This window comes from Neofelis nebulosa, chromosome 2 (genome assembly GCF_028018385.1).
Source record: "Neofelis nebulosa isolate mNeoNeb1 chromosome 2, mNeoNeb1.pri, whole genome shotgun sequence".
NCBI classification, from domain to species: Eukaryota; Metazoa; Chordata; class Mammalia; order Carnivora; family Felidae; genus Neofelis; species Neofelis nebulosa.
In genome coordinates this window covers 119,762,934-119,775,800 of record NC_080783.1, presented here as the reverse complement: position 1 = coordinate 119,775,800, position 12,867 = coordinate 119,762,934, and the positions used below count along the sequence as shown (strand labels likewise).

Below are 12,867 nucleotides of genomic sequence, written 5' to 3'. Positions count from 1 at the left end.
CAGTCGGCTTGAAATGGTCAAGTCTGAGCAGGTGGGGCTCTGTGGGATCTAGGGACAGATTGGCTCACTCTAGCAGCTCCCAATGCGTTTCCAGGCCCTGGCCTCCAAAGACAAGACCAGTCCAGCCAACCACAAGAAAAGACCACCTGTCCTAACCAGGTAATGGGCTGATTTTTATAATTTGTTGGGGTGAAACAACAACCAACCCCAACTTAAGGGCTTTACTATGTAGGCCGGGCAGGGGGAGTGAGCGCAGGGCCTAGAGCTTAGAGACTGACTCAAAACGCACACCTGTCCGTCTCTGGTGGCCATCTCTAAGCAGAGGGCACTCCGGAAGCTTACTAGGATATGAAAAGACCACGTGCTTGTGCACACTGCAGGGGAGGGCAGCAGGAAGTCCAGGATGTGTCACAGGGGAAGGAATGTAACTCCACAGTCTTGGCCATAAGGTATTTGAATTCACTTCTATCCCCCAGGCACGCACAGGGCGGTGTGAAGCAACGAATGCCCAAAGGTGGAACCAAGGAGGTGGATGGAGGGCCAGCACTTACTCTTTCCAGGTCAGGAGTAGCAAGGGACTTAGCAGAGGCCTTGAGCCCTCTGGGCATTATCCACATGCACCTGGGTAGTCACTTACCACTGAGTTTACTTATCTACAAACAAAGATGATGACTGTAACTGTAAACACCTGGATGCTTTGTTTGCTCAGTGCTGTGCTAAGTTTTTATGCACAACTCATCTGAACTCTCCCAACACCCTGATGAGGTAGGTTCTGATCCTAGCTGTGTTCCCTCTCGTGTGGTTCCAGGTGTTCATTTATAGCAGTGTTCTGCATACTGTAAAGTGCCGCGCCAGTGAGTTACCCTCTTCACCCGTGTTAACCAGTTACAGCCCACCTCAAGCTGGACTCAAGAAAAGGCTGTTCCTCAGGCTTTCAGTGGCACCGAATCTGTTTAATGGTGTCCACTAAAGGACTCTCCCGCAACGAATGCCACCCCTGGTTCTAACTCTAGAGGAGCTAGAAATGATGGTGAGTGGGACAACTTCCAAGGAAATGCCAGCTTCGTCCTCACCTGGGCAGATGTCAGACACCAGTTCCCTCGCCTCTGGGTCCCTTCCTAGAGCTGCATCCTGTGGGTTGGAGCCCATCTTTGGCTCTGGGTGGTCTTGTCTCTTGAGTGCATCCTGTGGATTAGAGCCCATTCCCGTTTCTTCTGGGTCCCGTTCCCTGTCTTCAGAGTTCTCAAAATCAGAGCCCATCCCCTCGTCTTCTGAGTCCTGGGCTTCACACACACCCTGTTTATCTTCTTGTTCCATCCGGGAAGAACAGGACAAGGGACGGGACCAGGGACCCCTGTTCCAGACAAAACACAGATAAAGGTCACGTCAGTCTGGCCTCCTGCCCTCACCATATCTGGCTTGGATTTCCATGAAAATCAGTGGCACAGTCCAAGAAAACGTGTAGAGTTCCATGCCCCAGATGGCAAATCTCTGCTCCACCTCTCATTTTAAGATGCACAGAACTGAGTGCAAAGGAGGCTGGTCTGGGTGGTGTAGGAACAGTGGCACTCTGAGGCTAACATGCCGACTCCCGCTGGATACAGGTTAATCTGCTTCTGTATCTGAAGTGGATTATTCTATCAACATGGCTTTTTAGCCTTCATGGTGGCTGCACCCAGTTTTCAGCTGAGAAAACATAAAGCTCAAAAAGAAGACCCTGTTAGCCTTAGACTAACTTCTAAGCAGGAAAACCTCATTAAACCAATGAGGACCTACCGCTCTCCTATGAGCAGTGAGTCAAGATAATTCAAGCTGTAGCAGGTCAGCTAGGGGTGGAGGCAGATGCAGGGACCCTCTATATTAGAAGCCATCTCTATAGCCTCATTACATCTTTTGCCTTATATAATATACTTTAATTGTAGAAAGCCCTTAACAGGAACATGACCCTCACACAGTTGGTAACCCCTCTACAGAAGAGGCCAACATGTGAACTGCAGGAAGAAAATGACATCGGATTCCTAAACCTTTTGTTAGACATCAGGTTTAAAGGCCCCTTGCCAAGACTGAGCAGTTGAGCCAAAACTAATGGGCTCCTGCCATCCATCACTCCTACAGCTCAGCTCAAGGCAGCAAAGATCTTGAACTGAGACTCTGAAGTGTCCAGCTCTTTCCATGCCTCAGCAGCATCTGAACTAGCAAGATGCTCTTTCCTTGGCTGGGAGCTTTTCCTGCCTCTTATTGAGAGGACTTCCCCAACCTGGTTCTGTAGGCTCTTGCCAGCCTTACTCCAAGGCCCAAGGCAAGTCAGTTCACCTGTCTTAGTGTCTTAGTGTCCTCATCAGTGCAAGGAGGACAACGCTACTTAGCCTTTCTTCCAGGGAGGATGTCCAAAGGAAACATTAACAAAAGTGCTTTGGAAAACACTGTATAGAGGAATTGATAACTCTTGAGTTTTTTACAAATTGATCCTCAAGAGAATATACCTGTCATTTCTATTTTTAATATGAAATACACAGATTATTTCTCTTGAAGTCCTGATGCCGTTTCCAGCATACCTCAGACACAGGGGCACCACCATAATTTTGGCAGATTCGCTGCCCTAAGTAGCAAATTCTATCCTTTCTCAAAGGTGAGGATATACTCCCTAGATTAGAGTGAAAACTCATGCCTGTCCCTTAAACATCATAAGAAAACGGCTTTGTCTGAGGATGTTCAGTCAGCAGTGTCCAGGAATGTTGCTGAGCTCCTTTAGAATATATACAGTTCAAAATGCAGGTTCTGGGACGCCTGGGTGGCTCAGTTGAGCGTCTGACTCTTGATTTCAGCCCCCAGGGTTATGGGATTGAGCCCCACATCAGGCTCCCTGCTGAGCTGAAGCTTAGCATTTCACCTCTAAACCCTTTTAAAAAGGACACAAGACCTTCTGAGTACCTCAGAGCAAACACAGAATGAGAGTACTTTCTGATTTGCGATTTCTCAGGAACCAAGAGATAATTCCTACCAGAGATACTAAGCAAAGAAACATAGTTTGTATAGATTTAAGCGGGAGAAAGGAAGAGAGGCAGAGGCTGAGTTCCCCAGATGGGGCTGGAATATAGAAGTTCACAGCTGCCACACTCAGGATGAAGAAAGTTCTGAGCTCCCGAAGGGAACATGCCCAGATCCTCATTTGCACCAGGACAGGGAAGATTAGGTGTGCTCTAAAAAGGGTGGGAAGCTCCTGGCACCTAGAGCGACACCACTCATGGTGCAATATCTACTCAGATTTATTTGCAAGTGCATGAATGTTAGAGCAGACCTGGATATCTGCATGGATTCAGTTCCATTCATGCCCTCACATCATGGGGTCCCAGGCAGCCATCAAATAACAGAGAAGGCTATTTAGAAGGAAAAGCAGTCATGATATATTGTTAGGTGAAAACTAGCTGCTCTTTAAAAAAAAAAAACAACTCATTTTTTATTAGTATATGCATACTAGTATATGTATATCTACACACACATATACAGGTTCAGAGGGGAAAACCAGAACATTATTTATTGAGCTGCTGATCAGCCATCTCTTGGCCACTTGTAAGGGTTGTGCATCATTTAATCTTAACCCAATGATGAAGGGTATGATCTTCAACTCCGGAGACAAAGATACAGGCACAGAAACTGTGACTAGCTCAAGGTCATATAAGTCATCAGGGGCACCACAGAGATTTGAGCCCCTCAGTAGAGAATTCCAGGGCCCATCTTCTTAGCCAGAAGCCTAGTGTGTCACTTGGGGTCACTCTTCCTTTTTGTGAACATCTGTATTTTCTACAATAAAGATACATTTTTTTTTTTATCAGCAAAAAAGCCAACTTTGTCTCTAATGTGACAAAACACATTAAAGGAAAGACTACAATTATTTTAAAAACCACAAAAAGACAAGGACAGAAGTTGTGTCTGTCTCCATCTAGAGAGGACTTCATCTTTAGACCCGTTATCTAAACACTGCGGTATAACTGAAGTGTCGGTCAATAGTGCTGTAAGCACTTTTTGTTCCAACTCCTTTCCCATTCATTCTCAAAATAAAAGCTAGCAACGTGTTTTCTTGGGCAAGGCCAAGGGGTGGATAATGAATGGGTAGCAGGGCCCCGTGACAGGTGTGCGGCTAGACTGCCCGAGGTTCAAATCCTCTCCTCTCCGTCCACTACTCTGCTAGTGCAAGTTACTTAACCTTGCTCATCCTCAGATTCTGCACCCGTAAGAACAAGCATGGTACCACCTGGCCTGTTAGATTTATTCCTTATATCCTATAAGATTGGTAAAAGCCGTAGGCATAGAGATAATAATAAATGGTATAGTCTTACAAGCAGAGCTTCCTTTGGCCTGGCAACTAAAGGCTCTATTAATGAACAGCCCACCCTATGGACACGACCACCAGGGAGGGGCTAGCTGCTTGGGGGAGCAGGGGTGAGGGAAAAAGATTCAGTTCCATATTGGTTTGGGGATGTTAAGAAGGGATCCTGTATTCAGAATGTATAAGCAAGCTGAATGAGGTGCATGGCTCAGTAAACCCTGACTTCCACTGTGTGTAAGGGAGAGCCTCCTCCCAGGCAGAAGAGTTAGAAGTTTAAGGGTAGGGTGGGGTGGGGGGAACCAAATAGGTAATGGTGGGAGCAGTCAGGCAGACAAGATTAATTCTGCATCTATTTCTAATCATTGCACTAGCAGCAATGGGGAAGAGCCCAGGTTTTTGGCCAGCACAGCCACTGTGCTGTGTGACTTTAAGTATCTGCCCCCTCTGGAGCCAGGCTGGGTCTGAATGTACCTGAGTCCTCTTCTAGCTTGCCATACGGTACACGGGAGAGTTAATCCAACGAGGCACCCCTGTCAGCTTCGTTAGACATTTTCAGCTGCAGCCTGTTTCCTCAACTAGCACAGCAAGCGGTTAACTCCCCAAATGCCCACCCCCTCCCCCCACACCTTTCTCTTGGGTGCAGATCACTTCAGGATGGGATCAGTCAACTTGGCCAAGACTGCTCAAATCCTAGCTTTTAGAACCTGCAATATTTTCATGTCCTCTACTCCTACCCCAAACCTCCCCACTCAAAAAAGGGTAATGTTCATTACCCTATAAAGTCACTATGAAAATGCTCACGTGCCTTCCACACAAACTCGACCCCATTTCAAAGACTGATCACATCAATTTGAGGATAATGCTACAGAGTAGAAGTAAATGGGATAAAGGATGTTGGGAAGGAAGGAAAGGAGGGAATAGGCTGGGGGAAGAGGAAGTGAGGCCAGTAGCACAGACAGAAATTAGAATTTACCCGGAGTTTACTGGCACATTTTCCCAGAGGCCCCCTCTGGGGCTCTATGCAAACCTAGCCCTCTCCAAAAGCAAGAGGCCCACCACTTCACAGAGTTGAGGGAACTTCCCGGGAATGGGGGGCGGGGGGCAGACAAGCGCACCCCTCTCCCTCACCTTCCTGAAAGATCAAGCACTGGCTGTCTTTCTCCAGGGCATCTGGCACGGATGGCACAGGGTCATGACACTGCGGGCCAGGGCAGGTGGGGTGGAGCGGAGCGAGGTGCTCCCAGGCACCTGCGGTGAGACGTCTCCTGCTGGGCGATGCAGCTCATTTGATTCCAATAATCCCATGATCCCGAGAGGCAGACATGGAGGGTCACCCACCCTGTTCTATGTGTCAAGAATGCCGAGGCTCAGCAGATGAGCTCCAGGTGACGCAGCTCCTAGGTGGAGTAAGGACTCGGACTGGCCCCCTGCCTTGGGGGGACCCCAACGGGGGGGGGGGGGGAGGAGGAGGAGTGCTGGCAGGTGCTGAGCCCTGAGCCCCAGGAACCTGGGGGAGTGCGCGCGACCCCCCAGGGGCCCTGGGCAGGCGGAGGGGGCTGGTCTGCGCACAGACCTCCCCCTCCCAGGTCCAGCGGGCGGGGGAGTCATGTGCCACGGCCATTGCCAGGTGGCCAGGGGCCAGGGCAGCGGGGCTGTCATGTCAGGGGAAGGAAGTGGCTGGGCGGAAGGCCAGGAGTGGCTCCCACTCCGCCTCCTCCAGGCTGCAGCGCCTTTCCTGTCCCCCAGTCCTCTGGAGGGTGCCTTCCTTACCTCCCCGGGGGCTGGCAGGCCTCCCCGCCTCCCCCGTGGCGGTCTGATCCGAGGCCTCCAGCCTTCACTTCCCACGCCCCCTGCACACCACTCGCTCCCTGGGGAGGGTTTCCATAGCAGAGGCAGGGCCAAGACACCCAGACGGGGGGAGAATGCCGGAAAAACAATCTGAAGTCTGCAGTCCAAAAGGCTGAACTCATGACCATAACTGGGGTCTAACCAGGGATTCCAGGGGGTTAATCATTTGTCAGTCCTCAGCACCAACTGAGTAAACAGTCAACTAGCACTAGCCTCTCAGGGGATATGGCCAGCAGGGTCCTGCCGCCTTGCGGGAGAGCCTTCGGTCAGCAAGAAGGCAAGGGCAAAGAAATCCACCCCACCACATTTGCACAGATGCCTCCGGTGATCCGGGACAAGGTGTCCGTATCCAAAGGGTGCAGCTGACTTCCCCAGTCACACACCCAGACTGCCCAACCCAAAACGCCAACCCTCCTGAGTGGCAGGCTGCCACATGAGGTGAACATTCATTTCCCACAGAAAGCCAGAAGATGACTGCAGCTAAGTACCAAGTACTGTCCAGACAGGAGAAGCTAAAATAACACGGTTTCCTCCTTGTGGTTACTGCTTTTTTTTTTTTTTTTTTTTTTTTTTCTTTTAACCTGGAGGGGGAAGCCCGGGTTGAAAAAAAGAGAAAGGCTTAAACCAAGGCCACAGAGAAATCAATTCACAACCCCAGTGGTCAGAGCTAGTCTGAGACGCCTTCCAATCTCTTTAGTCAAGAATAGCATGAATGTCCTTGGGGTCAGGCATTTCCTGTCTGTTGGTTGTGCTGGGGCCCCTCAGTTTGGCCAGAGGGGCCTCAGCTTGTCACAGCTGTCAAGCCTTCACCAACACCCTACTCCTGCTGCAAAAAATAAGGATGACTGCAATTCAGAGACAGATTCTAAGCACCCTCAAAATTAGACCATCCGCCATCAGACGAGAAGTCGCAAAAGGTAGATTCTCAGGCAGGCATTTACTCGTCCATGGTTTATGTTTAACCGATTCGAATGTCCTACCTGATGCACAGAGTATCCCCTCTGTTCATATTTTTCCTCCACTCTGCTTGGCATTGTACCACGACCACTACCTGGTACACAGCCTCAGCCTCTTTTCTTCTCTTGCACTTGGTAAGTCCTCAGAACTGTCTTCAGATACCTCGTCAACAGCTGGCTCAAAAGCTCCACACCTGTATTTCATGGAATCCTAGAGCTGGAAACCCCTTAGCTCAAACTCCTTTACAGACAGGAAAGTGAGGCTCAGAAAGGGAAACAGACGAGGTCAAAAATTGAAAGTTTGCTAGAAGGGTTATGGCCAGGAGAATCTCAATTTTTTCTGATGGCCTCTCCAATTACCTTCCCATCTCTTTAATAGAAAACACCACTTCAAATACAGCCAGCCAGATAAACCCAGGGCATATACTTACTTGTCCTCCCCCCACTCCGCCACCCCCACGACACCATTTGTCAGCATTCTCCAGAGAAACAAAACCAACAGGATGTGTATATAGAAAGAGAGTTACTATAAGGGATTGACCCATTTTGGAGACTAGTAAGTCCAAAATCTACAGGGTGGGTCAGCACACTGGAGATCCAGAAAAGATGATGCTACAGTTCCAGTCCAAAGGCACATCTGCTGGAGAAGTCCTCCTTACTCAGGGAAATCTGTTCAGGCCTTCAGCTGATTGCATGAGGCCCATCCATATTATGGAGGGCAATCTGCTTTACTCAAAATCTACCCATTTAAAGGTATAAGCCTTCAGGTTTGTTTTTTTGTTTTTTTTTTTTTAATGTTTATTTTATTTTTGAGAGAGAGGTAGAGAGAGTGAGCAGGGGAGGGGCATAGAGAGAATGAGGCACAGAATCTGCAGCAGGTTCCAGGCTCTGAGCTGTCAGCACAGAGCCCGACATGGGGCTTGAACTCACAAACTGTGAGATCATGACCTGAGCCGAAATCAGATGCCTAACTAACTGAGCCACCCAGGCACTTGAAATCTACCCATTTAAATGTTAATCTCATCCCAAAATTCTGTCACAGAAACACTCAGAATGTTAGATCAAGTATCTGTGTACCTATTGGTTCAGCCAAGTTGATGCATAAAATTAATCGTAACACATGACAGCTTTAAAAAAAAGTCCACAATAATCCCATTGTAAGTCAAAATTCACCCATTAAAAACATGTTCTTTTTTATAAAAAATCACTCCTATATACAGATAGTTGAACAGGGTCTCTGGATGTAGGCACCATACAGGACAGCAGGGAAGAATCAAAATTAATCTTAACCGAAGAGCTACACAGACACACACATATGTTTACAGGCACACACTCCCACTGCAGAGAGAGACGCAATTTAATAATCTGTTTCGCTGAAGGACGAGGGAGAAAGCAGACTTAGAAGGCACGGTGGGTGAATGTGGGCTGCGGAAATTGTTAACAAACAGCTTTGCTCTGGAGAGCTGATGCTGGAATCCTGGTTAAGGTTACCTGATGGGGCCAGGTGACTCCAGGAAGCCTCCCCCCCCCCCCCCCCCCCGCAGATGATTCTGTGATCCTATTTCCACTGGAATGAACAGTCCTCAAGAGAATGCAGACAGCGAGAGAGGAGCGCTGGGACCAAGGGGTTTGATGTATACATTCAATCACCCCAGTTTCCCACTTACAGATTCAACAGGAAAAACTGCTCTCCCCATTCTCTGCCCAAAATAACCGTTTGGCGTTGCTGATGAAGATGGGCTGGCGTGTTCCAGCCCCATTCGTTTCAGCAGTGGGCAAGTGACACCACTGCATACAATTTGCCAAGGCGTCTTCCAACAGAGAAAGCAAGAAGAAAAATGTAGAGACATCTCCTGATGCTTCAATTTTCCTGCCTAATTAAACTGCAAACTCTAGAGCTGCATAGTCTTCAGCACAGAGTGAGATGTTACATAGGCTGAAAAACATGTTTTTAAAAATCACATACTTGGGGCGCCTGGGTGGCGCAGTCGGCTAAGCATCCGACTTCAGCCAGGTCACGATCTCGCGGTCTGTGAGTTCGAGCCCCGCGTCAGGCTCTGGGCTGATGGCTCGGAGCCTGGAGCCTGTTTCCGATTCTGTGTCTCCCTCTCTCTCTGCCCCTCCCCCATTCATGCTCTGTCTCTCTCTGTCCCAAAAATAAATAAAAAACGTTGAAAAAAAATTTTAAAAAAAAAAATAAAAATCACATACTTGCATGACTCCTATTTCCTTAAAAATAACATTATCAGGGGCGCCTGGGTGGCTCAGTCAGTTGGGCATCCGACTTCGGCTCAGGTCATGATCTCGCGGTTCCTGGGTTCCAGCCCCGCATCAGACTCTATGCTGACAGCTCGAAGCCTGGAGCCTGCTTGGGATTCTGTGTCTCCCTCTCTCTCTGCCCCTCCCCCACTTGCGCTCTGTTCTCTTTCTCTCAAAAACAAATAAACATTAAAAAAATAAGAATAACATTGTCAGCAAAGCCCAGATCATAGGAACTATGGGAGACATATGATCCAGTTTCTTTACCAACAATGACAAAAATAGCAAGAATGATACGCAAGAAGGAAACCGCCAAGTCAAAAGACTTGAGATGTCTCAACCAACACCAGCATTCAGACCTTACTTGAATCCCAAGTCAACTAAGGTACAGAAACAAATTATAACACAACTGGGAACTCATGAATGCTGATTAGATATTTGATAGTAAGAAACTTACGGGGCGCCTGGGTGGCGCAGTCGGTTAAGCGTCCGACTTCAGCCAGGTCACAATCTCGTGTCCGTGAGTTCGAGCCCCGCGTCAGGCTCTGGGCTGATGGCTCGGAGCCTGGAGCCTGTTTCCGATTCTGTGTCTCCCTCTCTCTCTCTGCCCCTCCCCCGTTCATGCTCTGTCTCTCTCTGTCCCAAAAATAAAAAAAAAATTAAAAAAATAAAAAAACGTTGAAAAAAAAAAAAGAAACTTACTCGTGTTTTTTTTTTTTTTAAGGTGTTGGTATTGGGAATAAATTTACAAAGAGCTCTTACAGCTTTAATATATTCATAATGGAGTATTTACAGGTGAAATGGTATGTCTGGAATTTGCTTCACTTGAAATGAAATGTCCAGGATACAGGGGAGTGGGCAGAGATGCAGAAAAAATTAGACGCCCTTTCAGTGATCACAGCTGACTGCTGAAGCAGAGCGGTATATGTGGTGTTATCACACTGCTCTACTTACTTTGTGTTTGCCAGGAAAGCTACTAATAAAAAGTTGTAAAATGGAAAACATACGTTTTGTTTCTGAAACGTAAGGCTGATTATATTCATTCAAACGCTGAACCGACTGTAATAAAAAAATCAGTGACTTCCACAAACGGATTAGCCTGCTTTTACGAAGTATGCCAAATCGGGACTGATTACGATGCTCGATATTGAATAGAGCCCCTGAGAACTGGGGAGAGAGGCAGTAGGGGAGAGACAAAAGGAACTTAACTTTGATGTTTTGAGCTTTTTTTTTTCTTCTTCTTATGATAGAATAGCTGTTCTACACAAAATAGCATCAGAAAACTGTTTCCACTTTCATCACCTATTATATTTCCAAGGAACTCAAAAAACAATCTTGCCATAGCTGGTGCTTATTGTTAGTTCAGCCACTTTACACCCAAGACCAAGGGGAGACAAACCTGACAGGGGACACGGTCCTGACAACTCGGCCAGAGGAATGCTTTATCCCCGGAAAAGCCAAAATGACAAAATGACACGAGCATCCAACAGACTGGGTACATTGGTAACTGGTCATCCCCAGAACGATCTTCTGAGGGGATGAAAAAGGTCAGGGTGCGTGTCGGTGAAAAGGAAGCTAATACACTCGTGACGTATGAAAATGTGATCTCCAGGAGATGAACCCTGGCAGGGACAGAATTACTTTACTAGCCCAAGCTGAGAACTGTTACATTTAGAGAGTGTCCTTCTCGGAGAAATGCCATGCAAATTTACTCACACCGTATCACAGAGAGAGCAGCTAGACGGTATTACGTTCCCACTTCAGGCTGGAAACCAAAAGCTCACAGACATTGTCCGTTTTAGCGAAGGGGACACAGAACTGGTCACAGGACACAGCTGTCATCCAGGAAGTGGTGCATTTGTCTCAACAAGGAGACTGTGGCATCCAAGCTCATTCACTGCTTCAATACCACAGTCCCCAAGCCAGTCGTGAGGCTCAGGGTTTCCTAATGTCCCCTTTACCTTCGGCCCCTAGCATTTCCTGGAGAGAACAGCATCCTCTACAAGCTTGGAAGCAGAAGAATGGTATTTTTCTTGGGCGTGGGTTCTTAGCCTGAGAGCCTTCAGAGTCCATGAACTCCCTGCAGTCTTATGTGAATGTGTCTGTAGAAACTTTCTTCTGCTGAGAAGGCCCATGGCTTTCCCTTGGACTCTGAAAGAATTTATGGCGAACAAAACCAAACCCTGTTATAAACCACTACTACGGAGGACCCATAATACACTGCCTATCACAGTGTTTCAGAAGTCCACAGTAGTCTGGGGGAAGAGGTGTAAGAGCCCACTGCACCCCCACACGCCACGGGATGTTTTGGTGGGTTGGTGGAGAAGAGAAGGTGCTGACAGTAGATCCCAAATCAGGCGGCAGCACAGACACAAACGTCAGCTGATGACACAGCAGAACGAGGCAGCCGGCAAGAGGGGAATCTGCTGGTCTCGTCCAGCACCATTTTACAGAAGCATAAGCCTTGGGACTCAGAAAGGTTAAGTGAATTACCCATGAGTGTACCAGTTAAGGGCAGACACGAGCTTCAATCACTGACATCGCAACTTTTGTTCCAATCCCCCTTCCTTTCTACCCCACGCAGCCGACAGTGCTTGGCTGAAACACTCACACTGATGATCTGGGCCTCCCTGGATCTCACTTAGCTCACCTGCTTCTCGCTTCCTAATCACTTGTGTTACACGGCAGGTGCACTAAGAGGGACTTAAGTTGCTCTTCAAGACTCCAACACACTGCCTCTCTGGGATGTAGCTAATTTATACAAGTTTGACCCTGGGTTTATAGCTCCCATCAGCTGCTTACTTGGGCAGTGAGTCAAAGCACATTAATCAAGCCATTACCTACCCAGGACGCAAAATGCTTTGTTAGCTAATCCTCCTTTTCTCCAAGGAAAAAGAACTAAAAATCTGGCCAAAGTCACCAACTCATTCCTAACAAATCTTCAAAGTGCTCACAGAGTCATCCTGCCTGGAAATAATAACTTGGAAATACCCAGGTGAAAAAAAAGGATTCTAGGAGGAACACAAAACTCCGCAGTATAAGGAATCCTGGCTCACACTTCATGGCGAGTAAAAAAGTGTTCCAGGCACGCTCATCCGACATGACCCATCACCACCAATACGGTTTCTCAGATTCACCCTCCTTCCTCTTACATCTTCTTGCTCCTGCTGTAATAGCTTGGCATGCTCTGTGTGGGAGACGATGCAGAAACAGACCAACCACAAGCTAAATTTTGCCGAAGAGACAATATCCACAGATGACGAGCCAGTAGCACGATTTTTTTGGCTGAAAATGTCTTTAAAGGATCCCTCCTTTTACTGATGAGGAAAATGAGGACTAGGGAAAATAAGTGGCTTGTTTGAATTCACAAAGGTGGGGAGCTGGTGGTAGAAATGGGACCGCCCTCCAGGTTATGGGATTCCTTTCAAGCTCCATGTGCCCTGCAGTGCACTCCCCAGCCGGCTCAGTCGTATTTGC

General features: G+C 47.8%; 1 protein-coding gene across 2 annotated transcripts in view; it reads right to left on the bottom strand.

Annotated features, from left to right (window-relative positions):
- ZNF697 (zinc finger protein 697) overlaps positions 1-12,867 on the bottom strand; it is a 30,729-nt gene that overhangs the window by 5,042 nt on the left and 12,820 nt on the right. For both annotated transcript variants that reach the window (XM_058716037.1, XM_058716036.1), the window contains exon 2: positions 1,074-1,354. In XM_058716037.1, coding sequence (XP_058572020.1) covers positions 1,074-1,317 — 244 coding nt within the window. In that variant the 5' untranslated portion in view covers positions 1,318-1,354. The remainder of the gene's footprint in view (positions 1-1,073; positions 1,355-12,867) is intronic.